This window comes from Hyperolius riggenbachi, chromosome 6 (genome assembly GCF_040937935.1).
Source record: "Hyperolius riggenbachi isolate aHypRig1 chromosome 6, aHypRig1.pri, whole genome shotgun sequence".
NCBI classification, from domain to species: Eukaryota; Metazoa; Chordata; class Amphibia; order Anura; family Hyperoliidae; genus Hyperolius; species Hyperolius riggenbachi.
Window position 1 is genome coordinate 274,256,779 of NC_090651.1, and position 27,047 is coordinate 274,283,825.

Sequence of the window (27,047 nt, forward strand, 5' to 3'; positions counted from 1 at the left end):
TGCATTATAGATTGAGTTTCGGGGAGAGCCAAAGCTACACCTTCCTTCTCTCACTGTGCCGCGAGGTTACCGGTACATCGACATGATAGAATCGGCAGGCAGTTCGTATTGGTTGGCTGTTCCTACCCTATGTCGGGTGTTCATAAATCAGGGACTCCCTGCACTTTTGTACAACTCTGGATTTGGGCATACAGTATAATTAACGTTCTTTATAGTTGTTTTCAATGTGCTTTAAAATACTTTATAATATATTTAACACGTAACAAAAAAAAAATATAATAACAAAAACTGTAGTACATTACATTTTGTACATGAGGACAACTTTGTATGTAGGAGTCATTGCTAATGAGTCCTTTGTATATAGGGGACTGTCTGTAACTCCATCTCTTCTATATAATAACTTTAAACAGCGGTCACATAGACCATTGTACAGAAGATTTTGTGCAGCTAATCAGTTTATAACATTCATACATCTGTCCTCTTTCTATACGCTCTACAAGTGATTCTACGAGAAGCATACTGCATACTTTATATATAAAAGCCACTTTGTTGCTGATCTAAATAACAGGGACAGTCAAACATCTAGTGGGGAAGCCAAGTTAGGCTGCAAGGTAGTGAGGGTGAAAGCAAGGATCACACACACATGCAGGGCAATTATGACATCACTACTAAGTGATGTCATATATACAGGGAACCTCTTTCTGGCTCTCTTCTTCATCATCAGACTTTCCAAGGTTCTGCAGCTCTGGCTCAGAGCCGTCATCAGTGCAGCTTGCAGCGGATTCCCCTTTCTGCTCACTGTCCTGGGTGATACACAGAGATACAACCACCATACCTTATCTAGACTTGCATAACAGATAATGCTCATTTATATTAATAAATTAACAGAAAATTATTTTATTCCTAATGAAAAATACAGCATGTGTCAATCGATCCTACAAAACAGTTACTAACTACGTCCAGGGCTTAGTTTACCATAAAGAAATTGATGGCCTGTGCCAATGGCAGGAGAGTAGAAAGGTGCAGCCCCAAATATATTTAGTTAGGCCTCTTTTCCACAGGAAGCAGAACTTTGCGCTTGTCTTGCCGTTCAGACTCCCAGCCTCAAGTCCCATCCGGTTGGGATTAAATGCAGCCAAATGGCAGCATTTGGGTGTGGAAAAAATGGGAGAGGGGTGGGAGCTGGGCACTCGGCAAAAATGAGGGTGAGCGACGCCCACTCAGATATAGCATACACAAATTCTCACTTGTCTGGCCGCAACATGTTTTAGGCCTGGTGCACACCAGAGGAGTTTTTCTGAGCGTTTTGAGTTTTTAAATCTGCTGCTAATGTTTTCCTATGTGTCTGTGCACACTGGAGCAATGAGGTTTTGTAAAAAAAACATAGCATTACATTGGGAAGAGCTTTTGAAACCTCTAAAAGCTCTTCCCAATGTAATGCTATGGGGTTTTTTACAAAACCTCATTGCTTCAGTGTGCACAGACACATAGGATAATATTAGCAGCAGATTTAAAAACTCAAAACGCTCAGAAAAACTCCTCTGGTGTGCACCAGGCCTTACACAGTGACGTGCTCACAGTTGGAAAAACAGAAGAAAGTTCTCAATAATACAAGAAAACATGAAGATGAAGAGACCGGGCACTGTCCTGTTGTTGCGTTTATTTGTTGCCTGTAGCCAGATGACATATGGTATTTAATATTGAAAACATCAAACCTGTCAGCAGTCTTGCATCATGATTCGTAGATACATCCAGTGAGACTTGCGGGGGGATGTGGTGACCAGGGGGTGATGGATGTGCACAACAGCCGTTTCGCGCTGTGTAGCGCTTGCTCACGTGCGTATCCGGATACGCACGTGAGCAAGCGCTACACAGCGCGAAACGGCTGTTGTGCACATCCATCACCCCCTGGTCACCACATCCCCCCGCAAGTCTCACTGGATGTATCTACGAATCATGATGCAAGACTGCTGACAGGTTTGATGTTTTCAATATTCAATACCATATGTCATCTGGCTGCAGGCAACAAATAAACGCAACAACAGGACAGTGCCCGGTCTCTTCATCTTCATGTTTTCTAGCATTTGGGTGTGGCTTTACCCAGTGGCAAAAATCCCACAGCATTATGTAAAATGTTGGTCCTTTGTAGCTCCATACACACTCTTAGGAGTTCTGGTTCACCATGAGCTTTCTGGGTAATCTGTAATTGATTTGTTCGCACCATAAACTGTAATCCACCATTGTCTTGTACTGTTAACTGTTGTATTGCTCATATTGTATTGTTATACCTTGTAATCTAGTATAGCGTCACAGAAGATGCTGGCGCTATATGGATCAATAATAATAATAAAAGACGTCTCTATCCTTCCAGATTTTCAATGACAGTAAAGCAATGGACATTAGATTGCAGTCAAGCATGGAAAGCATAATGCAACCACTATATCTCCTGTACAAAGTGCACTGCATTCTTTACTGGTCTACCTCTGAAAAAGGAATTAATTTTGTATTATCTTAACAAATCTACTCACCACAATGCAAAGTCTTACAAAACAAAATCAGAAAATGAATCTCACCTCATACTCAAAGCCACCACCCAGAGAACCTATGTCCATATGAAGATTTTTCAGCAGTCGAGCAGATCCTCGAGGACTCTGCCGAGAAAAGTCAAAGTCATTCGAAAGTTGAGATGCTATAAGAAAATATGACATTGGCCTCAATTCACGGACCATTATCAAACGTTTATCAAACACTTTATCAAACGTTTGATAATTTACCTCATGGGTAAAATCTCACTAAGGTGTTATATACTTGTTGAACGTTTTATCGGTAAAACATATGATAAATCTATAACACCTTAGTGAATTTAAAATGATATTTTACCCATGAGGTAAATTATCAAACATTTGATAAAGTGTTTGATAATGCTCCGTGAATTGAGGCCATTATTGCTAGTATCTGTGCTCTACAGTTAGAGCCCGATTTATGAAGGTTCCTTATGGCTTGAAAAGTTGGATAACAATGGAGTCAGGCCCGGATTTACCTCACAGGAGCCTATAGGCACCGATGTCCTGGCACCCTAGACTTCTTCCTTCATGAACCTACAAACCCCCACCAAGAAGTACCCTCAGTATTAGGTAGCTAGAGGTGCCCCTAAGTATTAGGTAGCTAGAGCAACCTCAGTATTAAGTAGCTAGAGGTGTCCCTGACTGAAGGGAGATCTCATAAGTGGAATGCAAAGAGCAATATGAGTAACCTCTCATTTACACTGCTAATATAGGGTAGGAAGGAGAGAGGCACTCAGGGAGTGAGCAGCCTTTCCATCATCAGGTGCCTACAGTGCCTTATGGTAAATCCAGCCCTAATTGGAGAGATCCAGAAACCCTGGCCTGTATTAAATATAGTCTGATATTAGTTAACAAATGTTTACCACCTTTATTGGGTGACCTAGTCACGTGATTGCAGTTATGTGCACAAAGCTGCACTGACAACATTGTACAATACATCCAGGACAAAATACTGTATGTACGAAAATCCGGGCCAAACTTTAGGAGCCGGAAGTGTGACATCACTTGGGGTTGTCCTACCTGCTGTCTGTTCACCGCACTCTTTTGCAACAAAAACTCACATCAGATAGACCTCCTGTTCACAAGCGCAGCCCTCGCCATAGGTTTTACCCCATTTCAATGAGCTATGTCCGCTCACTATACATACTATACTCTCCCTTATGAAAAATAAAAGAAGGGCTCACTGCATTTTGTAATACGAGCACATCTCAGCTTGGAAACCTATAAAAATGTCTGAGGTAAATCTATATAAAACACCGCCATGTGGCACACAGAGAGGTATGCCTTATGCGCACTGCGGCCCTCACTGCTTCAGAGGCAGATGATGAAGTAGAGTCGGCAGTGATACATGTAAGACTGGGGCTTGCTCTGTGAACATCACATGGTGGTCAGGTCTGCCTGGGGTCTGTGTATTTGAAAAATCATTATTTATTTTTATTAGACCCAACTGGTACTTTGATTCATTTGTATGAAGGCAATACTGTTTTTGTATTGTAGGCACATTATATATTTTGTGGAACATCTTAGATTTATATTGTAAGGCAGTTATATTTATAAAATATGGCAAAATGGCTTCACTCTTTGTGTTTTGTTTCTTCTAATTCTGGTGATTTTAAGTCCTTTGGGCCTTCTGTATATTAATTCACTTTTCTTTGGCCATACTATCGTTCTATTGTCTGATAAAGAATATATATTTTTTTAACTACTGTATCTGCAATGCAGCGGGCCATTTAGGATTCTTCTGTAACATTTCTATGAGTTTACTATGATTTCTAGAGTATTAACTAGCAGTCACACATCTGAACCGGACACAGTGTCTTCTAAGACAAGCATACACTTCTGACTAGATTATGGATTATTAATGTGGCCTGGCAACCATAACTTCTTCTGTACAATCTTAATGGATATCAACTGCAATTTCTTTTTGCTATTATTAACTTTGCTCCAGCCTACCTGGTCCTCACTCTCCTGGTCGCCATCCTCATCCTCCTCTTCCAATCCTGGTAGACTTAAACTCACTCTTTCCTCTGCCTGTTTACCTGTGGTAGGCTTGATAAAGGGTTTCTGTGATTTCTGAGGCTATACAGAAGAGAATAAGGATACCAGCATTAATTATATTTAGACCATTTAGTACTGTTTTTCCAATGAAACAAAACACTGCCATAAGATGGCTGGAGGAATGCATATTGGTTTCTCAATAGGACAGACAGGCTCTGCAATTTCATACCATTACTATATGAATAAAAATCAGAGTTAGTACCTGCTAACGCTGTTTTGAACAATCCTTCAGGGCAAGGTGAGACGTTGCCCCACCCAAACGCAGGAACAAGCAGCACTTCCCCTATAAAACAATCACATGGTTAGTCCACCCTCAGTGCTTTTAACCCAAGTACCCGACAGGTGAACATCCACTAACCCACATACATGCTACTATCTGACATAGACAATAAACACCCGGGTGGGATCGTTGCCCTGAAGGATTGTTCAAAACAGCGTTAGCAGGTACTAACTGATTTTTTCCCACAATCCTTCAGGGCAAGGTGAGACGATTAACAAGTAATACAACCTCAGGGTGGGACCACCGCTTGGAGAATTTTTCTTCCAAACGCTTGGTCATGAGCTGAAATTGCATCAATTCGGTAATGTCGAATAAAGGTCGAGAAACTTGACCACGTGGCTGCCTTGCAGATCTGTTCTGGTGAAGCCCCTGTATTATTGGCCCATGATGCTGCCACTGCTCTAGTCGAATGAGCTTTGAATGAAGCCGGAGCTTCTAATTGCATTGCCTTATATGCTTCAACAATAGCCAACTTTATCCAATTAGCAATAGAGGATTTTGACGCCCTCTGACCTATTGTTTTCCCTGAAAACAACGTAAACAAAGAATCTGTCTTTCTAACTTCAGATGTCTTTTTTAGATATTCCATAACACATCTTCTAACATCTAATGTGTGAAAAATTTCCTCTTTCTCACACCTTGGATTGACACAAAAAGTAGGAAGTACAATTTCCTGAGATCTATGAAATTTGGACATAACCTTTGGGCAAAATTTAGGATCAGTTTGTAATACAATTCTGTCTTGGAAATCCTGAAAATATGGATTCTTTACAGATAACGCTTGAATTTCGCTAATTCTCCTGGCTGAAGTGATTGCCACTAAAAACACCGTTTTCAATGTGAGCAATCTAAGGGAACAATGTTCCAGAGGTTCAAACGGTTCTTTACATAATCCTTTGAGCACAATAGATAGATCCCATGGAGACACATAAGGTCTAAATATCGGAGACTTCCTGGACAAGGCCTTAAAAAAATCTTATAATTAAAGGTGAGGAAGACAAAGGCAACCCAGAAAAAGCAGAAAGTGCTGCCACTTGTACTTTCAGTGTACTTATTGAGATACTCTTATCCCAGCCTTCCTGAAGAAATTCCAGAACCGCTGGGATTGACAAGCTATTAAATTTTGAATTTTTCAGCCAAGAATGAAATGTTCTCCAGTATTTCATATATATTTTTCTAGTAACCAGTTTGCGACTACTAATCAAAGTAGATGCCACTTTGTCTGACACCCCCAATCCTCTAAGTAACCTTAGTTCAGGATCCACACTGCCAGATTCAGATGATCTGGGAAAGGATGCCATAGCGGACCCTGATACAGTAGATCTGACCTGCTTGGGAGTATCCAAGGCTCCTTTACTACCAGAGACTTCAGAGTTGCAAACCAACTTCTCCTTGGCCAGAAGGGAGCAATCAATATTAATTTCCTTCTGCAATTTCTTCACTTGCTGATTACTGCTGGAATCAGATTCAATGGAGGAAAAGCGTACAACAGCGGAAACTCCCAATTCTGGTTGAATGCATTTACCGCTAAACAATTGTCTCTCTGGTTTAGTGAAAAATACTTCTGAACCTGCGCATTCTCTTCCGTGGCTAAGAGATCTATGTCTGGAAGCCCCCATTTCGCCACTATTTCTGCAAAAATCTCCCTGTTGAGCGACCACTCTGAGGCCAGCAACTGATTGCGACTCAATTTGTCTGCCTCCACATTCAAGGTACCCTTTAGATGTACTGCTTTCAAGGACAATATGTTCTTTTCTGCCCATGAAAAAATCTGTTCTGCCATCTCTTGTAACAACTGGGATCTCGTACCTCCCTGTTTGTTTATAAACGCTACGGTTGTCACATTGTCTGATTGAATCAGCACATGGCAGCTGGCTATCTCGTGTTGTACTTTTAGCATAGCCAATTTTACTGCTGTTAACTCTCTCCAATTGGATGACTTTTGGGATTCCCATTTGGTCCACTTTCCTTGGACCGCTAGGTGCCCTACATGAGCTCCCCATCCCCACGCACTCGCGTCCGTGGTAAGGATCTTTTCCACTGGTTCTTTCCAAACTCTGCCTATCCTCAGGTTGGACTCCTCCAACCACCATAGCAGAGATGATACAACCATTTGTGGAATCGTGATTTTTAAGTTTAATGTCTGGGGACGTCCGTCCCAATTTTCCAACAGACACTTCTGCAACCGTCTTATATGTGCTAATGCCCACGGCACTGCCACAATTGTTGCAGTCATTAGACCCAGCACTCGAGATATGTCTCTGAGTGATACACTTGGATCCTTTATTAAGGACTGTATTGCCAATATCAATTTTGTTATTTTTTCCGGTGGCAAAAAAATCATTTGTCTTGTTGTGTCTATAATCATTCCCAAAAACACTGTTTCCTGTTTTGGAATAAGCATGGATTTTTCCAAATTTACAATCCATCCTAGAGATCTGAGATGATCTGAAACCATCTCTAAATGATTTTCCAGTTCCTGTACTGATCTTCCTAGAATCAACAAGTCGTCCAGATATGGAATGATCTGAATTGACTTTTGTCTTAAAGGAATCAATGCCTCTCCTAGAACTTTGGTAAAAATTCTTGGGGCAGAAGTGATTCCAAATGGGAGGCAAACGAATTGGTAATGTTTTACAATTCCGTTTACTCTTACGGCAAATCTCAGAAATTTTTGGGACTGCCTGTGGATTGGAATATGCCAATATGCGTCTCTGAGATCTAGTGACGCCATAAAGGCCCCTGGAAATAAAAGATCTCTCACGGAAAAAATTGATTCCATTCTGAATTTTTTCTTTTTCATGAACGGATTTAACTTTTTTAGATTTAGGATCAGTCTGTATTTGCCTGACTGTTTTTTTACAAGAAAAATTGTGGAGTAAAATCCCTCCTTTTGTTCCACTTTCGGAACCATTCTTATCACTTTCTGACTTAACATATTTTCTAGAATTCTGAGAGTCTCTAGAACCAGATCTGGCTCTTTTGGAGACCTTGTGATCACAAATTTTGACGGTGGAGGATGACAAAATTCTATCCGATAACCGAATCTTATCAGTTGTCGTATAAATGGACTTCTTGACATCAGAGACCATTTTAGAGTGAAGTACCTTAATCTTCCCCCTACCGCCTTGAAGGAGTCATTGTGATTTAGGCTGTGTTTCAGGGTTTTTGGATTTAAATCCCCCTCTCGCAGACCTATCAAAGGTCCATCTTTTACCTCTTCTTTGATCCTTAAAAGATTCCTTTTGCTCATTTGCTGGCTTCCGAAAAAACCTCTTTTTAGGAGTCTGTTTTTGTTTTTTCGGAAAAACCTTCTTCTTATTAGCCGTTCTCTCCAGAGCCAAATCTAACTCTGGACCGAACAGTAAATCTCCTGTAAACGGAACTCCACAAAGTCTATTCTTTGACGTTAAGTTTCCGTCCCACATTTTCAACCATAATGCTCTGCGGCCTACATTCACCAGAGCTGTCGTTCTTGCAGTAAACCTGACAATCTCTGCTGACGCATCTGCCAAATAGGCAGCCGCTTTTGTAAGAATAGTAATGGAATTCAATATTTGTTCCATAGGAGCACCAGCTAAAATACTAGCTTTTAATTGATTTATCCAGAGCTCCAACGTTCTGGATACACAAGTTGCAGCCACAGCGGGCCTAAATGTAGCCGCACTGGCCTCCCAGGACCTTTTAAGATAAGCATCAATCTTTTTATCAATAGGATCCTTTAAATCTCCCAAATCCTCAAAAGCCAAATCCCCGTTTGGTTACTTGAGAAAAGGGTGTATCTAATTTCGGACATTTGTCCCAGAGAGCTGTATCTTCAGCCGAAAAGGGAAATCTCCTTTTAATGGCTTTAGACAACAAAAGTCTCTTTTCAGGCTCATTCCATTCTTTCACAATTGTTTGTTTAATAGCTTTATGTACAGGAAAAACAAGGCCTTCTTTTTCTTCCATACCTTTATAAAGTTGATCATGTAATGACAAGTTTGAAATTACGTCTTTATTTAATTCTAATGTTTCAAAGATTGCTGAGATTAATGTCTCAGTATCTTCGATGCGGAATTTAAACCTTGAAGAAGATTCTGCCTCCAATTCCCTGGATTCAGATTCCTCTGAACTATTTTCACCTTCAATTGGTTCCTGACCATCTTTATCGGGTAAAGCAGGCTCAGAAACAACCTGAGCAGATGATGTACCTGCCTCTACCATGGAGGATTTGAAAGAAGCTAAAGAAGCATTGATTTCCTCTCTAAAAGCCTGTAATGTGTCCTGAATGGACGACCCAGGCTGTTCCCCCAAAATTTTTCCATACATAATTGGCACAAAGTTTTAGCATATGGCAATGGAATTTTTATATTACAAACAGGACATCTTTTATAAGTAGGAGGCTTTGGCCTTTCTGACGGCTCTCCAGATTTTGCCTAGAAAAATAAAGCAAATGGCAAAATAATGAACCCCCTGTAACTTTAAGAATCATTTTCTTAACAATTGCCAAGTATATAGCATACTCCTACATGTGCACATACTGAGCAAATACAACTCCCATCATAAGATATATATAGCCACAGAAAGAGAATGACCCCACCATCTCACCTTCTGGGCGGCTGAGGTGCTGTCCGTTTTGTCAGATGCTGACATGCTTTTGTCCAGCACAAAACGCCGTCTCAAATGAAAGCACCTACTCAGCCCGCGCTTCCTCCCTTTAAACTTCCTGCCTGTGACGTCACACGAGGCGGGGACCGAAGCACCATAGAGACGCTGGCATAAAGAGCGTCTTCCGGCTTACCCGCCGGAAGTTACGCATACCGGAAGTTCCATGCGAACCATTGGCCGCCTGGACCAGCCGCCGACACGGCTGCACGCTTACCCCAGCAGCCAACGGTCAGCACGACGTACCTGATGGCCACCAACAGCCTATTCTGCCACTGCAGTCTTCACCTCCTGCCGCCTCCGTCACCGACAGTCCGGGGAAATTGCGCCCTCCACACTTGCTCCCCATCAGTTTGGGAGAGAAAGGTAGGCTACCCACAAAGTATCCAGCATGGGGTAGAAGGCCAGACTGCCTCAGTTCCACAGTCTCAGCCACCCACGGGAATTCAAACCTGCAGCCCAGCACACAGATCCAACTCCCAGGGGAGATGCTGACCTGCCTGGACGCAGGAACAAACAGCACTGAGGGTGGACTAACCATGTGATTGTTTTATAGGGGAAGTGCTGCTTGTTCCTGCGTTTGGGTGGGGCAACGTCTCACCTTGCCCTGAAGGATTGTGGGAAAAATAGTCCCCTAAAACAATGGGCAGGGTCATGCACAGTAGAGCAAGGAATATCTTTTGCAGATGGGATTTTAAAACTATAATAAAGTGAATATATTTAACTCTAATATACTCTCAACTCCCTCCCACACCGCATCTCTTGAGCCCCTGTATCCTCACACATTGCCTCGCCCCCTCCTCGTCCTATTGCAAATGGATGTTTCTTGGATGAAGACTTAACTAGAGGATCACATTTGCCAAGTTCACCTGCGGCAAGAAAGATAATTATTATGTACTGCACAAGAGTGTAGGTAATAATACTGGTCCTCATATTGCAAAAGATGTCAGCAGAAGTATGGAATAAATGATTAAATCACAAGTTTCAAGCTTAAAGTGAACTCAAGGTGAGTGATATTGAGGCTGACATTTTTAATTCCTTTTAAGCAATACCAGTTGCCTGACAGCACTGCTCATCTATTTGGCTGCAGTAGTGGCTTAATTACAACAGAAACAAGCATGCAGCTAACCTTGTCAGATCTGACAATAATGTCAGAAACACCTGATCTGCAGCATGTTTGTTCAGGGTCTGTGGCTGAAAGTATTAGAGGGAGAGGATGAGCAGGACAGCCAAGTAACTGGTAATGCTTAAAAGTAAATAAATATGTCCGCTTCTATATCACTCTCACCTCAGGTTCACTTACAAGGTTTGCAAAACAGCAATAGAAACAAAGGCTAGTATAAGCATTTATGTTACTTACAGCAGCTGTGCCAACCAAAAGGCTGTCAAATCCTCCTGAACTTCCTGTACTGCTGCCCAGAGAGCCCCGTATTCCTCCAAGGCTTCCAGCTGAATCACCCAGTGTCCGCAATGGAGCCAAGCTTCCCAGTGGTCCCTGGACTGGTCCAAGTGGGGATCCAAGAGACTAGCAGACAAAAATCAAAGTCACAACTTCAATTCGGGAACAAAATTTGAAATAAAACGAATTTATAGAAATTGCAAAATGTTTTTCATCAAGATGCTTTAAGACAAACACCCCAACCTTAGCCTGGGGCCCCCAACAAAACACCCCCTGTCAAAAAGGGCCCCTTGTTGCAGCCACATTTCCCTCCTGGGCCTCTGAGCTGGCTGCTGACCCTTCTTTCCAATCACCTCCCAACTTAGCTGTGCTCCCTGGGGCCCTGCAGAGTATCACCTGCCTGCCAGCACAGACTCTGCAGAGGAACCGGTGAGCAACAGTTAAAGAGAAACCGTGACCAAGAATTGAACTTCATCCCAATCAGTAGGTGATACCCCCTTTTACATGAGAAATCTATTCCATTTCACAAACGGATCATCAGTGGGCTATGTATGGCTGATATTGTGGTGAAACCCCTCCCATAAGAAATTGAGGACCATGGTCCTGGCAGTTTCCTGTCTGTGAACCTTGTTGCATTGTGGGAAATAGCTGTTTACAGCTGTTTCCAACTGCCGAAAGTAAAAATGTCACCATTTGATAAATCTCAGAATGTAAATCAGGGATTTAAAAGATTTTACAATGGGCAAACACTGACTACATCATTTATACATAATTATTGTAAAAAGGAAGCACTTTTCTCATTACATTATTATCACTGGAGTTCTTCTTTAAGTTGGGAGGGGGGGGGGCACCTTGGTGGCCCCGACAGACTCTGGGGCGATCTGTGTGTGTACCTTCCTTACCTACTGCATATAAAGATAACTACAGAAGTGATAACTTAAGGAATGGGTAATCATCTAGATGTGTCCAAATATTATCAAAAATGGGGTCTGTTATGGTAGTTTTTTAATGCACAATTATTAATATCTGCCCTTCGATCAATACATTAATCAGCTTTACGCCAAAGAAAACGTGTAGAGAGCTATTCTCCTTTAGTATGTCACATCCCTCTCTAATGAGCTGAAAGCTTTCTATTCAGAAATCTCCCCATTATGTTTCAGGAGCTGGCAGGACAATGGAACTGTGACACACATAGGGGTACATTCACTAAACTGCGGTAAAGTGTAACAGAAGTAAAAACATTATGTATTAAGATGTGTAAAACATTACCACATGTAGCTAATCGATGGTTGTTACCAACGTGCTGTCATTCATTATGACTATAAGTAACGCATGAACAGTTACTTATGTCTCAGTTAGGTTTGTTTGCGCTTGTGACGCACAATGGACATATGTATTGAATTAAAATGACACTGAAGCAAAAAAATATTTATTTTTTTATAACATTGCATCATTCCCTAATATTTGCAGTTTACAAAATAAACTCTGTATTTGAAACTATGAAACAGAGCAGGAAAGTTGAAAGGGTCATTAGCTCTGCAGTAAACCCTTAAACAGTGAGACAGGTTGCTTCAGAAAACAGCACTGCAGACAACCAAGCTTGGTGGGAGAGCTCAGAGAAGCTCTTTTGCATAGATAAGTAATTACATTTCTTAACTCTTCCTGTACTGGAAAACATATGAGACTCATATCTGTGCTACTAATGTTCTGTTTCTTAGCTGTAATACTACAAATCATATTATAACTTTAAAGTGTATGGCAGAGCGTGGGAGGACAGTGTGGGACTCAGAGGTGTTTATGGGGTGGGAGGAAGCCCCGGTTAAGTATCAAATCTTTCTTTAAGATCTCTGGTTTACTTTATGGAATATATTTGCACTGCATGCATTAAACTGCATTAACATGTGTATGCAGAATTCCCATATTTCCATATTGCATTAAGCCCTACTTATCGTAATAAGCACAGCTTAGTGACCATACCCCATAGTAGCCAAATCCTTGTATTAGAATTATAATAATTAAAAAAAAAAGACTGAAATAAGTCGATTTTTGTAAATCAAAAAGGTATTTGACAATGCACTGATAGTGAATGCAAAACAATGTTCCCACTAAAGATCCAACCTGTATCATAAACTACAATTGCACTCTTTGAATGATTACAGGCCTCTGTGACTATACTAAGAAAACTCATCATGCAGCACTTTTGTTTGTTATCGCCGGTAAATGAACAGAAGGCCGTACTATGAAGTTTAGGTGACTTAAGTATTCTATGCCTCTTACCAACAACCAACAATTTCATCCAGAAGCTAGATGACAACTATGGTTGTCAATCAGATGCAATTTATAATGGGATTTCATATGCCTCTGGTGAAGCCAAACGTTACTAATAAAGAGTGAAAACATAAGGTGTCAGAAGTTTAGAAATATAACTAGTGATCATTGTCGCTCTGAAATTAGCCACACATGAAAAGAGCTTTTGGTGGTAATGGTATAGTACCGCTATGTCAAAGCCTCCACAAAAATCGGAGGGACTGATGGAAATCATTCCATGAAGTTGGATAAACAAGTGATAATCCAGCACTGCATTCATAACTAAAGCCAACCTTATACTTAGAAAGCATATCATACACACTCTGGAGACTGAAGTTTTTGGGGGGGTTTTGTCAGCTAAAAAGGTTACCCTGATACCAAACAATCAAAACTACCAGGGTTGGATCACAGAGCTGGAATGACAAAACCAGTAGTTAAAGGGAACCTAAACTGAGAAGGATATGGATTTTTCCTTTTAAAATAATACCAGTTGCCTGACTATCCTGCTTATCCTGTGCATCTAATGCTTTTAGCCACAGCCCATCAAGCATACAGATCAGGTGCTCTGACTGAAGTCAGACTGGGTTAGCTGCATGCTTGTTTCAGGTGTGTGATTCAGCCACTACTTCATTCAAAGACATCAGCTGGGCTGCCAGGCAACTGGTATTGTTTAAAAGGAAACATCCATACCTCTCTCAGTTAAGGTTCCCTTTAATTGGAGTGTGAAAACTGGAGGATAGGAAAAATAAGGGAGAAATGTTCATGTACGCTCACCCCCCACAAATCATACTAGTCGGTGCAGGATCTGGTGGGCCAGGTCAATCCACATAAGCAAACAATGAAGGATCTGCAAACCAGACTAGGTCAATGAAAAATTGGGAATCCCATATTCCATAGAGAGTTTCTACGTGAACCTATCACAAATCCACAGCAGGCAATTCTATCCTGCTTGCAAAGTCCTGCCATCCTAGACATACCATAAATGCAATCCCTATGGGAGAGTTTACTAGAGTAGCTCGTAATTGTTCCAACGCAGACAAACTCAAGCACGAATGTAATCAGGTTGAGGAAAGATTGAGACAGAGGGGATATATGAACAAACAATTGGCTTTGGGACGCCTCAGGGGCACTAGGAGACCACGAACGGAACTTTTGAAAATTAGGAATCGAGGTGGGGCCGGAGGAGAAATTGTGACTTTTGTCACTGAATACAGCCTGGAATTTACAAAAATCACAAATCTTGTCAGGAAATATCTTCCGGAGCTGCATTCAGATCCGAGACTTAAAACGATCCTAGATAGGGGGTGTTGTTTTTCTGCCAGAAGAGCAGGAACCTTGAGATCTATTCTTTCTCCTAGCCTCTTTCGGTCCCCATCCTTGATTCGCACCCCTACTTGGCTTGCTACAGTGGGCTCCTACCCCTGCAGCTTCCCAACTTGCAATTACTGTCATTGTCCTAAACGAGGTACCTCAGGTTTTTCATTTTCAGTCAATCAAAGCTTTTCCATTAAACAGTATGTGAACTGCATAACCAAGTACACCATATATGTGATTTCATATATGTGATTCCATGTACATCTTGTCGAATCCAATATGTGGGGTGTACCGCCCGGAATCTAATAGCACGCATAGGCAAACACTATTGCGGCACCAATCGTAAGTCGGCAGTTTCTAAACACTTTGAAACTATATATAAAGGGGACTTGTCCTTTAGTTTCCAGGGGGTTGAACGAGTATGTTGTCCAACCAGAGGGGGGACATCCAGAGGTAACTATTGAGGCGCGAGGCCTACTGGATTCATAGAATGGGCACTCGCACCCCTCATGGTATGAACACACGTTGGGACTTGAACGTAGTATATGTGTGTTGATATTCTTCTATCTACAACTCAAATTTTGCATACGCATATTGGTATTTTAATATATGTATTTGTTTCCTCCTTCCTGTGTATCTGCTATTCTGGTTAGCTCACACTTTATAACCTTATCTTCCAGTGTTGACTTTTTTACATTACTTTTAAATATTCATCGATATTATTGAATATTTTTGTACACTTATCAGTTGTCTTATATGTAACTTTAATGCATGTAATGTTCCTTTAAGGAGCTGGCTGTTTGGGGTATAGGGCAGAGTCCCATCTCCTCCCACCTACATATAAGCCCCCTCCTTAACAGGCTCACTTTAACGATGACCAGGGCCGGCCCGCTCATGAGGCGGGGTGAAACTTTTGCCTCATGCGGCAAAGTTCTAGGGGCGGCATCCGCCCGTCCGTGAGTGCGGGGGTGCCCGCCGCCGAGCTGGAGGGGTAGCTGCCAGGACGGGGGTATTGGGCCTAGCGGTGGGGAAGGGGGGGGTGTCGGACCCCCCCCCCCTCCCTTGCCTGGGTCCCCCGATCTGCGCTCCCCTCCAGTTTAAATGTAGCGTAAGCAGCCGACAGACAGTAAGAGGCACGGGCAGTGGATCACTCACCTTCCTCGTTCCAACGTGCGCTCCAGTGACGTCACTTCCTGCAACGCCGCCCACTGTATTGTACGTGGCCGGCGTTGCAGGAAGTGACGTCAGTGGAGCGCACGTTGGAACGAGGAAGGTGAGTGATCCCCCGCTCGTGCCTCTTACTGTATGTCGGCTGCTTACGCTACATTTAAAGCTGGAGGGGAGCGCAGATTGGGGGACCCAGGTGAGGGATGGGGGTCCGACCCCTCTCCCCACCGCTAGGCCCAATACCCCCGTCCTGGCAGCTACCCCTCCAGCTCAGCGGCCCCCCACAGGGGGGGGGGGGGGGGGCTCAGAGCGGGCGGCAGCGGCAATTTTTTCAAAACTTGCCTCAGGCGGCAAAAAGTCTAGGGCCGGCCCTGACGATGACTAAGTGCAGATTGTAGGCTCGACACGCGTCAGTTGATCCTGTGGTTTTATTGCACATTGTCTTTTTGAATTTCAAATAAATAACAGCAACTTTTTCATCGACCTAGTCTGGTTTCAGGATCCCTGCTTGTTTGCTTTTGATAGGAAAAATAACTTGTGCTAAACAAAAGTGGCTAAACACTGTTCAGTTTTCTCATCAATTTGATCTGATTGAGCTTGATAGTGATTGAGTGACCCCCTGCAACCCAAATGAATAAACTTCAAGCTGTGGCAGTTGCACATAGAGAGGGCGTGGGAAGGTGATGAGCAGTGAATACGTATGTTTGAGATTTTTCTCATGTGCATCGCCATTTTGCTCTGGGATGTGGTCTCCACCCTGAGAAAGGAATCTATACCAGGTTTAAGTTGTTTCCCTGAGAGAATTGCTCAGCTGGGAAATAAAAGCCCAATCAACCCAGCATGGTTTAGATCTATCTGGGAGCAGTGTTGCTTGCGAATTTTCAGATAATCTCGTACAAAAAAGCTAAATATCTATATTTTTACCACACCTTTCCGAAAAGCACAAAAATATGGTAAAACTGTATTTTTTTAACCACAAAAATGTTTACCGTGAAAAATAGATATTTTACTGCTAAAAACATGAAAAACTTATTTTCATACAGGTGTGTGTGCTAGGCTTTTTTTTAATCCGTTTTATTAATAAATTGACAGAGAAAATATATAACAACAGGAGTGAACAGAGGCAACATACCAATTGACCACTTGATATGCACAATACAGTGTAACACGAATGGGAACAAGGGTGTTTACATACATTTTACAGGAGCCAGAGCATTGCATATAGCATTACAGTCCTTGATTATTAAAAATGACATCAGGAGATAACCTGCTGTAAAAATAGCATATTCCAATCTTTGAGTGGGCAACAGGCCCTTAATGGCTATCCCAACTGACCACCACAAGTTTTACGCGTTGCGCATGTGTGTAAGCGTATTTCAGCAATACACTTCTGCACTTTTCCTCGATTCGGCCACAGGAAGTGAGTGTCACTTCCTGCTGCCAGATGGGGATTACCGCATATTAACGCAGTAATCCCCGAAGGTCTGTATTTGGCGGTGCAGTCCCCAGACTGCACCCCTACCACAGAGATGCAGTGCAAAACCGGGCAAAAGCATTTATACCAGTGACTAATTATGTGCGGAGAGAAAGTATTTACCTACATTGTTTTTTTGTGAGGGATCCGCATTAGCATGGATGCAGTCACCAACTGTCTGCTCTGAAGCCCCATCTCCGCAACTAGCGTCCTTATAGAGATGTCTGATACGCATCTGAATTCCTTCTAGATCATCGGGTGTTCAGTTGCTCCACAGTAGCGTGCCATTTGGCCTGCACTAACCTGCACCGATGTTCACCTCTCACATCAGTGGCTTGTTGCTACCACATCGCTCATCAAAAAGGTCCCATCTTCCATTCATCTACTCACAGGACACTAACACAACACTTCACAATCTCTGCTATTTCTGAAATGCTGCCTCGTAGGTGATGATCATGTCTTTTCCAATATCTGATAAGTATGGTTTCTTCCCCATCCCTCCCATGGTTGATTCGTTGGAAACTGGCAGACATATCACTATATACACTCATGAATTCTTGGCCGTGTGTTTCTGACATCACAGGTAGGTAGTGGAAGTAATAATGAGAGTTCTTCAAGTATAATTTTGGTAACAGTCTTTCCAATGACACATTATCATTACCTTTTATACCTCAGAGATGCATGAACTGCAAGAAAACTCTGGCTGTTAATAAAAGTCTAATGTGACAAATTACAGTTTAAGCATATAAATCATTTTTTGAACTGGGTTAACCATTCCATTTTTAGAAGTATAGAAAGTTCAGATATTACCACAGCCAGGCCTTTGCCATTTCCATTAACATTTCAAGCAAATTTAAATTGTTCTTTGCGCATGTGGAATCAGCATTTCATATCCCTGACAAGCACATCCACAATAATTTATTGCGATTCCAGTCATGACCTTTCCTACTATAACCAGGGCTGTGGAGTCGTTACAAAAATCATTCAACTTCGACTCCTCAATTTATGAGACCACTGACTGACTCCAGGTACCCAAAATTGCTCAGACTCCTCGACTTTTACTCCACAGTCCTGACTATAACACAGAGCTGGCTCACTAGCTACATACCAGTATAGAATGGCTTTCAGCTTTATCTAACCTTTGCTGCTTGCTTTTTTGGCAGTTAGAAACAGCTGTAAACAGCTGTTATTTCCCATAATGCAACAAGACTCCCACAGTGTGATGTCAGAACCATGGTCCTGACATCACACTGTTGGAGGGATTTCACCCCAATATCAGCCATACAGAGCCCCCGATGATCCGTTTGTAAAAAGGAAAAGCTTTCTCATGGGAAAGGAGGTATCCGCTACTGACTGGGATGAAGTTCAATTCTTGGTTACAGTTTCTCTTTAAGTCTTTTGATTGTCATATTACATCTAAGGACTTTATCAGTCCGTACACACCAAGGAAACCCCCTAAGATTCATGTTTTACAAAATGACTCACCATGATTGGTTTAGGAAACTCTTTTGCTTTCTTTTCTTTCTTCTTTTCTTTTTTCTTTTTCTCTCGCTTCTTCCCCCCTCCTTGGGTCTGCATCTTCTCACGTTCCTTAAGGACCAAATCTCTGTAATGTTCATCTATGGGATGGTCCCATGAGGACTGGCCAGTCGCAAAGTTGAAGTAATAGATATCTCCTGTAACATCCTGGCTGAAACAAAAGAAACAAATAAGAATACAGAGTTACATTTAACTAGTAGTTCATTTAGAAAGGATAGTATATAAATACTAAATAATAATACAGCAGAGTCTCCGTTATCTGGAATTCAGGCAACTGGAAGTCTCAAATAATTGGGACTATAGTTGGGGGGGGGGTTGGAGACATTTCAAATACTTACCGATAGGGATGTTCGTCGGATTCCGCGGGATAGAGATTTCCGCTATTCCGGTCAGAAAGAGGCAATTCTGTTCCGTTCAGCCAAAACGGAAAAGCTATAGCGCTAATCGGAAATAGCGGAATTTCTATGCGGAATTCCATTGGAATTTAATCAGAAGCATGTAAAAGCTGCATCTGCCAATCAGAAGGATCAGAAGGGGATAGACCCAACACATAAGCTTAAAACATGATGATTTCAGCATTAAAAACAGAATTAGAGTCTTAAAAAAAAACCAACCAATCCTACGTTAGCAACCAGCTCCTAGCTACCTATCATCAGCTATCCCACCCATTTTGTATATAAGAGAGGTGTGACAGTAACGAAGTTTGTGGGTTTCAGTCTGGTGTTGGAGAGAGGAGAGACAGACCCATATTAGTTGTTTCAACATAAAACAATAGTCTTTGACTATTATAAAACAAAGTCTTTTTAAAGACTGTGAGAGAGAATTAGATTGAGAGTGTGAGCTGTAGCTAGGTGTATTTGTGAGAGAGTGACAGTAGATTGTTAGTTTGAGTGATAGATTGTAGTGTAGTGTACTAGTAGTTGCTGTGTGGAGAGGGTTAGACAGAGCCAGCTTCTCTTGACGAGCTTCTGCTTCTCTTGACGAGGTTGCTTCCTCCCAGTACTCTCCTCCAGAAGTAAAGCACACCTACGTCGATGAGAGAGATGTGCAGAAGGATTGGGAGGAGGCATTGGAGACCATGGGACCAAGGTCCCAAGAAGTGGTGGGTTCTGTGGTGACAGAAATGGCCCCTGTGTTTTTGTCATCCAGTAGTAATCCATCACAACTAGGAGCTTGTGTCACCACCAGTCAAATACAGAGGTGTTTTATGGCCAGGTGGAGGGACCAGAAGAGTCACTTATGGGTTCCAGTGAATTGGTTGAACTGGATGATGTTTTGGATAATGACGAGGCGGCTGATCCACCGTGGTTTCCATCTGGTGGGTTAGGCACTAGCAGGCGTGAGCAGCATAGAGAAACAGAGCGGACGGTTGGCCAGCAGCCTGCAAGTGCTTTCCCGTCTGTCAGTACTCACCAGTCCAATGCTGAGCATCGACGTGCTTGAAGAGGTTGCACCACTGCTCCACGTGCGCGCATTGAATTATTTTACTGTTCTGGAAGAGGGTGAATACAGGGCAGTCTGTTCTGTCTGCCGTAAATCGGTGAGCAGAGGCAAATCGGGCACCGGGTTCGGCACTTCAGGTCTGATAAGCCATCTGCGCAACCACCACAGACGGGAGTTTGAATATGTAAAGAATTACAATAAGATGGGTGTAGGGTAAAGCAGCAGCAACAGGCCCCTCCTCTTTTTCTACTCGTCCTGTCCCTATCCAACCTGTTCAGTCCCATTTTAGTTCAAATCCCTCTGCATGCCAGCTTGGAAGAGGACTCCAGACCTCGACAAGCACCTCATCATCACCCTTGTTGGTTTCCTCACCAGTGTTCCAGCGTCAGGCCTCTGTGCCAGAAATGTTGCAGAGGAAGCGGATGCTCCCTGCAACTGATCCGTTTGTTGTGAAAAATGCGCTTCTGGCAAGGCTGTTGAGCCAACAGCTGCTGCCCTACCAGTTTGCGTTCTGTGCTCCCTTCCACAGACAGATGAACAGTGTTGCTCCACAATGGCGTACCCCCAGCCGCCATTATTTTGGCAGGAATGCTATCCCTGCCCTTCACCAGCACATTGTGGAGTGTGTCAGCCAGTCTATGGATCACGCTGTCGGTGGCAAGGTGCACTTCACTATGGATGGCTGAAGCAGCAGGCATGGGCAGGGAAAGTAACTTTTACCGCCCATTGGGTCACCCTCCATGGTGCTGCTGAGGAGGGTGCAAGATCTGGGGCATCTCAGCTGGTGGTGCTACCACGTGGGTTGAAGGGGAGGGCTGTTCTACTTTCCTCTGCTACCTGTCCTGTCCAAGGCCAGTCTGCCGTTGCTCAGCCTCCTACACTGGTCTGCAGCACCATCGATGCCAAGCAGTGCTGAAACTCGAATCCATGGACGAGAACAGGTAAACTGGATCTGTAATCCTTGCAGCCTTTAAATACAAAAAGAATACAATACAGGATCAGATTCGGCAGTGGCTTTCCCCCCGAAAACTGGACACAGGTGTAGTGGTGTCTGATAATGGTGCCAACATGCTGGCCGTCATTTCGGAAGGTGGCTACACTCACTTGCCCACGTCTTCAACCTTGTAGTCCAGAAATTTCTACGCACTTTTGATGGGTTGAAGGACGCTGTGGCCTCAGCGCGCAAAGTGTCAGCCCACATCCGTCGCTCCGCAACCGCCACCGCGGCCTTGAAACTCCTGCAGCGCCGCCACAGCCTGCCGCAGCACAGGCTTATTTCGGATTGTCCGACGCGGTGGAACTCCACCCTCCACATGCTGGAGAGGTTGTGGGAGCAGAGAATGGCAGTCAGGCTATACCTGTCTCAGACATCTTCCTCCAGAACATGGCCACTGGGCTACATTACTGGGGACCATCACAGGTCTGTAAAGTGTTGAAGCCGTTTGAGCAGGCAACAAAATTGGTCAGTTAGGAGCACTGCAGCATATCAGAAATGCTCCCTATTATCTTCATGCTGGTCAAGGCTCCTGACAAAGTGCTCGGACAGGGGGAGGAAGCCCTACTGAACAGTGATAAGTCAAGTGGGGGAGTGAGTGAGCATGCTCAAGTCTTGGTTGAGGAGGCAGAGCTTGTGGAAGCGGAAGAGCCCATTGTCCGGGGGTGGGAAGAAGATTCTGATGATGTGGAGCTGGAGCATGACGACAGTTCTGACAACCAGGAAGAGGTGATTAATGGCAGACATCTCTTCCCTATGGCTGCGCATATGATCTAGTACCTCAATAAGGACCCCCAGATTAAAACTTTAAAATCAAGGCTCGACATGTGGGTGGCCATCATCTTAGATCCCCGGTGCAAGGGGAAAATGCGGCAGTTCATACCCCCCTCCCAAGCAGACGCCAGGATGAGCCAAATCCTGGATGCCCTTCTTCGTTGGCTTGAAGATGCGTTTCCTGCCCAAGCTACCAAGCCTCATCATACTCAGCAAAGGTCTGGTGGTCCCACTCCCAGAAGCAGCACCAATAGCCAATCTGTGAACTTGCTGAGTATGTTGGAGGAATTTTATCAGCCAATGCCAGATACTCCTTCTAGCAGCAGCACCACCAGCGGGCAAAGTAGTCACCGCCATCGGCTGGCCCGTATGGTGAATGATTACTTGGGGCCGGCCAGTGCTCCAGACAATATGGAGAGTATTGATGACCCCATGGAGTATTGGACAAAACAACTGGATACCTGGCCTGAACTCGCTCAGTATGCACTGGAGATTCTTGCATGCCCTGCCGCCAGTGTTCTCTCTGAGCGAGTATTTAGTGCTGCAGGTGCGGTGGTCACCGACCAATGGACCCGTCTGTCCACAGACAGTGTGGACATACTAACGTTCATAAAAATGAACTTGCAAGGCCCCTCTCACTGATTCACGATGAAGATTGGACAGACTAAATCAAAATGTTGCTGTAATGACTGCCATGGAACCACCTCTAGGTCCCATGGCCTACGACAACTCCTGCTGCTCCCCCCAAAAAAAATTATAATGGACTGCTGTGAAACCACCTCTAGGTCCCATGGCCTACGACAACTCCTGCTGCTCCAAACAAAAATTGTGATGACCGCCGTGGAACCAACTCTAGGTCCCATGGCCTACAACAACTCCTGCTGCTCCCAAACAAAAATTGTGATGACCGCCATGGAACCACCTCTAGGTCCCATGGCCTACAACAACTCCTGCTGCTCCCCAAAAAAAAAAATTGTGATGACCGCCATGGAACCACCTCTAGGTCCCATGGCCTACGACAACTCCTGCTGCTCTCAAAAAAAATTGTAATCAGGATTGCGATTCCACCACTGCAGCCAAAGTTATCAGCAGGACTGTCAGGGAACTGGTATTTGTTTAAAAGGAAACATCCATTACGTTCCCTTTAACATTATGGAAATGGTTCCGCCTGAACGTGGAAATCTGCGGGGATCCGCCGGAATGTAGCAGTTACGGAATTTTGTTACCGCGGAATCTGGAATTTCCGTAATATCGGAAATCGCCTGTTCCGATCATCCCTACTTACCGAGCCTCCAGCGACATCTGGCAGCCTCCCTGTACCTTCTTATGACTCAATTCTTTATTTTTATTTGGTAAACAAGTAACAGGGATGCTAACCAGGCAAACCAAAAGTTAAAATAACTATACCTTTTCTTGTTGATAAATTATCAGTCCCCAGTTTTCCTGGCTCTTGTTTGGTACACACAAAATTTGGTACACAAAAAGGAAGTTGCAGGGCATGCTGGGTTGTCCTTGTTTGCTGCTCTACTACCCCTCAGACTTAACTAATGCAGCCTGATTGGCTGAAGCCTCTTTCCCTCCCACACCTCTGTTCCTCTGTAATTGGCCAATATTTCTCATGCTGAGACAATGCACTTTCTATAGTGAAGGGCGGGCAAATCAGGCAGAGCAGAGTAAGGGAGGAAATTACATCAGAATTGGCTTCAAAATAGCCAGTTAATATGGAAACTGTTTGGAATAGGAGTCTCTGCTTTTCCTTAATAAAATTCCCAGGACAGTGCAATACATCTGTTATGTAAGTAGAGCAGGTATTTATCTACTTATATGTTTTTTTTTCCTGAGATAGTATGGCTGACAGCTCCTCTTTAATAGATTTTATTCAACCTGTGTGCCTCTAAAGAAGTGGCTTCTGGTCGTGAAACACGTGTCGTCATGCTGTTATTGTTTGTGAATTGGATTTCTGCCTTGTGCACCCAATTTAAATCCTACAATTTGTATCCAAAGCAAGGAAGATTCAATAAAAAAAGGAGCGATACTGTTAACTATACTGCGCTTTTTCAGCCAGTTGCTCAAGTAAACAGCAAGCACATGTCTCCGGCATCAGGCGATCTCCTTCCATGCCAGATATTGGGGACTGTGCTGTAGTACCTAATCTAACCTTTAACATTAGACAGCCATGAACATCTATAGGCTTAAGTGTTTATGTATCAACATGCTACGAACGTCTACAGGCGTTTTAGTCAGGGCTGTGGAGTCAGAGCAATTTTGGGTACCTGGAGTCGGAGGTTTCAATAAACTGAGGAGTCGGAGTTGGATGATTTTTGAACCAAATCCATAGCCTTTGTAAAAATTAGACTAAGGAGGAGGCACTAAAGCTGCGCACCCACACTTGCGTCTATGCAGACTGCGCAGCCGCGGCAATCCTGGCAAGCCGTCTTATGCGTGGAAAGCCAGCCCGACCCGTGGTGTGGGGTCAGGATGCGACCCGGGGTGCCTACATGTAAATAAACAGCATGGAATGGAAGGGAGGGCGAGGATGGTGTCCTCCATATGTCAGAATTCTAGCGGTTTTATATATGTAGGAAAAGCTGTCATGTGTATGTTTTTAGAACAAGATTGCACACAAGTATTCATCGTTATTTCACTTGTTCACCTCGTCAGTTCTTTAAAGGGAAGGTTCAGGGAGGGGGATAAAAAAATAAAAATTAATATCCACTTACCTGGGGCTTCCTCCAGCCCGTGGCAGGCAGGAGGTGCCCTCGCCGCCGCTCCGCAGGCTCCCGGTGGTCTCCGGTGGCTGACCCGACCTGGCCGGCTGCTAGGTTGGGCTCTTCCGCGCTCCAAGGCTCGGCACTTCTGCGTCCCACGCGGGCGCGCTGACGTCATCGGACGTCCGCCGGGCTGTACTGCGCAGGCGCAGAACTACTGCGCCTGCGCAGTACAGCCCGGCGGACGTCCAATGACGTCAGCACGCCCGCGTGGGACGCAGAAGTGCCGGGCCTTGGAGCGCAGAAAAGCCCGACCTGGCAGCCGGCCTGGCCAGGTCGGGTCGGCCACCGGGAGCCTGCGGAGCGGCAGCGAGGGTACCTCCTGCCTGCCACGGGCTGGAGGAAGCCCCAGGTAAGTGGATATTGATTTTTATTTTTTTACCTCCCTCCCTGAACCTTCCCTTTAAGAAGCCTATTGTGTGCAGTCTCCAAATTTGTTCTATTGCACAGATCTGCACAAGTGGTGTACCTGCAGGGGGCTTGCACCGCATTCCGGGTCTGGAGACAGAGACCTGTAAAGGTGGAGAAGTGAGGCTGTCCTGCATTTAGAGAGTTTAGCCTGTTTCATTCCCCCTCATTTGTGTCTAAGCACAAGTTTTATTTTGATCTCTCCCTTGTGTCACATGACAGTCATGGCAGAGATGACATATAAGCACATTTGAAAGCATAGGCTGCCTGCTTCCATGAATCAGGAAGTAGAAACAGTGCAGATTTACTTTAGGATTTGTATCAGCTGTAACAAAGAAAGGTTTTTTGTTTAAAGGTTATTATGCTGTTGTGTATCTTTTAGAGCAGAGAGGAGTTCCGAGATCAGGTCCACTTTAAGTTCCTCTTTAAAAAGGAACTTTAACCCAGGATTGAATTTCATCGTAATCAGTAGCCCAAACCCACAAGAAATCTTTACCTTTCATCGAATAGCTTTTCAGGAATGTCTGTATGGCTGATATTGTGGTGAAACCCCTCCCTCAGTGTAATGCCAGAGCTTTGGCCCTGACAGTTTACTGTCTGTGAAGCTTATTGCATGGTGGGAAATAGAAGCGGTTTCCAATTGCTTAGCAAGCAGTAAAGCCCGCTGTGCAACTTCTGGTTTGCTCAGTGCTTGAGAAATTAGCTTACTGCACATATACTAAATGAAGATAGGCGAGTACAGTCAACCCACTCTACATTGTTGAGCTTCCTTCAGCTTATTAAATGTAAGGTCAATTCAGGTACACTAATACCAATTAGCTGCATATTATACCAACATGTTGGCCCTTATTAAATTTACTTTTCTCCTAGGTGAGATTCTCACACCTTATCAATAAAATGAATTTTAAGCCACCAGCAAGCAAGAAAATACTGTGAATAATTTTAACAGCACTTCTTCACCTACTTGTTGGCACTTTTTCAAACACAGAGTGCTAAATGGTTATTTTAAACAGAAGATGAAAAATTATCTCCTAGGAGAAAACTTAGGAGAAAAAGTGAATTGCATATAGTCCGTTGGCTACTACATTTTGGAGAACTTACTATACAGTCATATCTAAATGTAATGGGCTCTACTCACAAAGGGCAGTCCGGTAAAATCAATTTTGTTTGGTAAAATACCTCATTCTGTATTATTTTACACTTTTTTTTCCAAATTCACTAAAGTTTTTCCTCATGAGGCAGAAGTCGGTAATTTACCGAACAAACATGCCTCAATTCACTAAGCCCTGCTCGGTAAGTATCACTTACCAGCCTTCTAGCAGGGCAGCAGGCAGGGAGCTGTGTGTATCAGTCGGAGGTTCTCTGCAGCGTATCCTGTCATCCATTTAGATGTGCTGTAGCCACCAGGGGGAGCTCTTCTGTTTGCCAGAATACAGATTTTCACATGAAAGGCGAGGTGCACACATAGCTGAAACGCTAGCGTTGCGGAAAACGCTGCGCTTTTGCCGCTAATGGAGGTCTATTGGCCACATGAAATGCATATGCGTTTTGTATGCGTGCGTTTTTAAAAATGCTGGTTTTGTTGCATAATAATCAAAAACGTATCAAAAACGCACATTATGAAGTCAATGGGAACGCAATGGTATGCGGTTTTTATACGTTTTCCATGTGTTTTTATATGCTTTTTTTTTTTGTTTTTTAATTGTTTTGTGATTTGTTTTGGCTTCCTGTTGTCTACCTAGTGATTTGTATAAATCAAAATTCATAAAAAACACATATGCGTTTTTATACGCGAACCGCAAACACACGCAAAACGCTTGAAAAATGCATCTGTGGTTAAAAAAAAAAAAAAAAAACACTAACGCAAACGCAACAAAAACGCACACAAAAAAAAAAAAAGGTAGTAAAAAT

The 27,047-nt window shown here is 43.5% G+C and overlaps 1 protein-coding gene across 3 annotated transcripts in view; it reads right to left on the bottom strand.

The window, feature by feature from the left end:
• Positions 1 to 27,047, bottom strand: part of CEP164 (centrosomal protein 164) — a 195,458-nt gene that overhangs the window by 127,895 nt on the left and 40,516 nt on the right. For 2 of the 3 annotated variants that reach the window (XM_068240894.1, XM_068240892.1), the window contains exons 4-7: positions 18,696 to 18,900; positions 10,910 to 11,074; positions 4,518 to 4,643; positions 2,574 to 2,651 (exon numbers count right to left, since the gene is read on the bottom strand). In XM_068240894.1, coding sequence (XP_068096995.1) covers positions 2,574 to 2,651; positions 4,518 to 4,643; positions 10,910 to 11,074; positions 18,696 to 18,900 — 574 coding nt within the window. Of the gene's footprint in view, positions 1 to 695; positions 804 to 2,573; positions 2,652 to 4,517; positions 4,644 to 10,909; positions 11,075 to 18,695; positions 18,901 to 27,047 lie in introns of all 3 variants that reach the window. The other variant, XM_068240891.1, reaches the window with a different exon arrangement.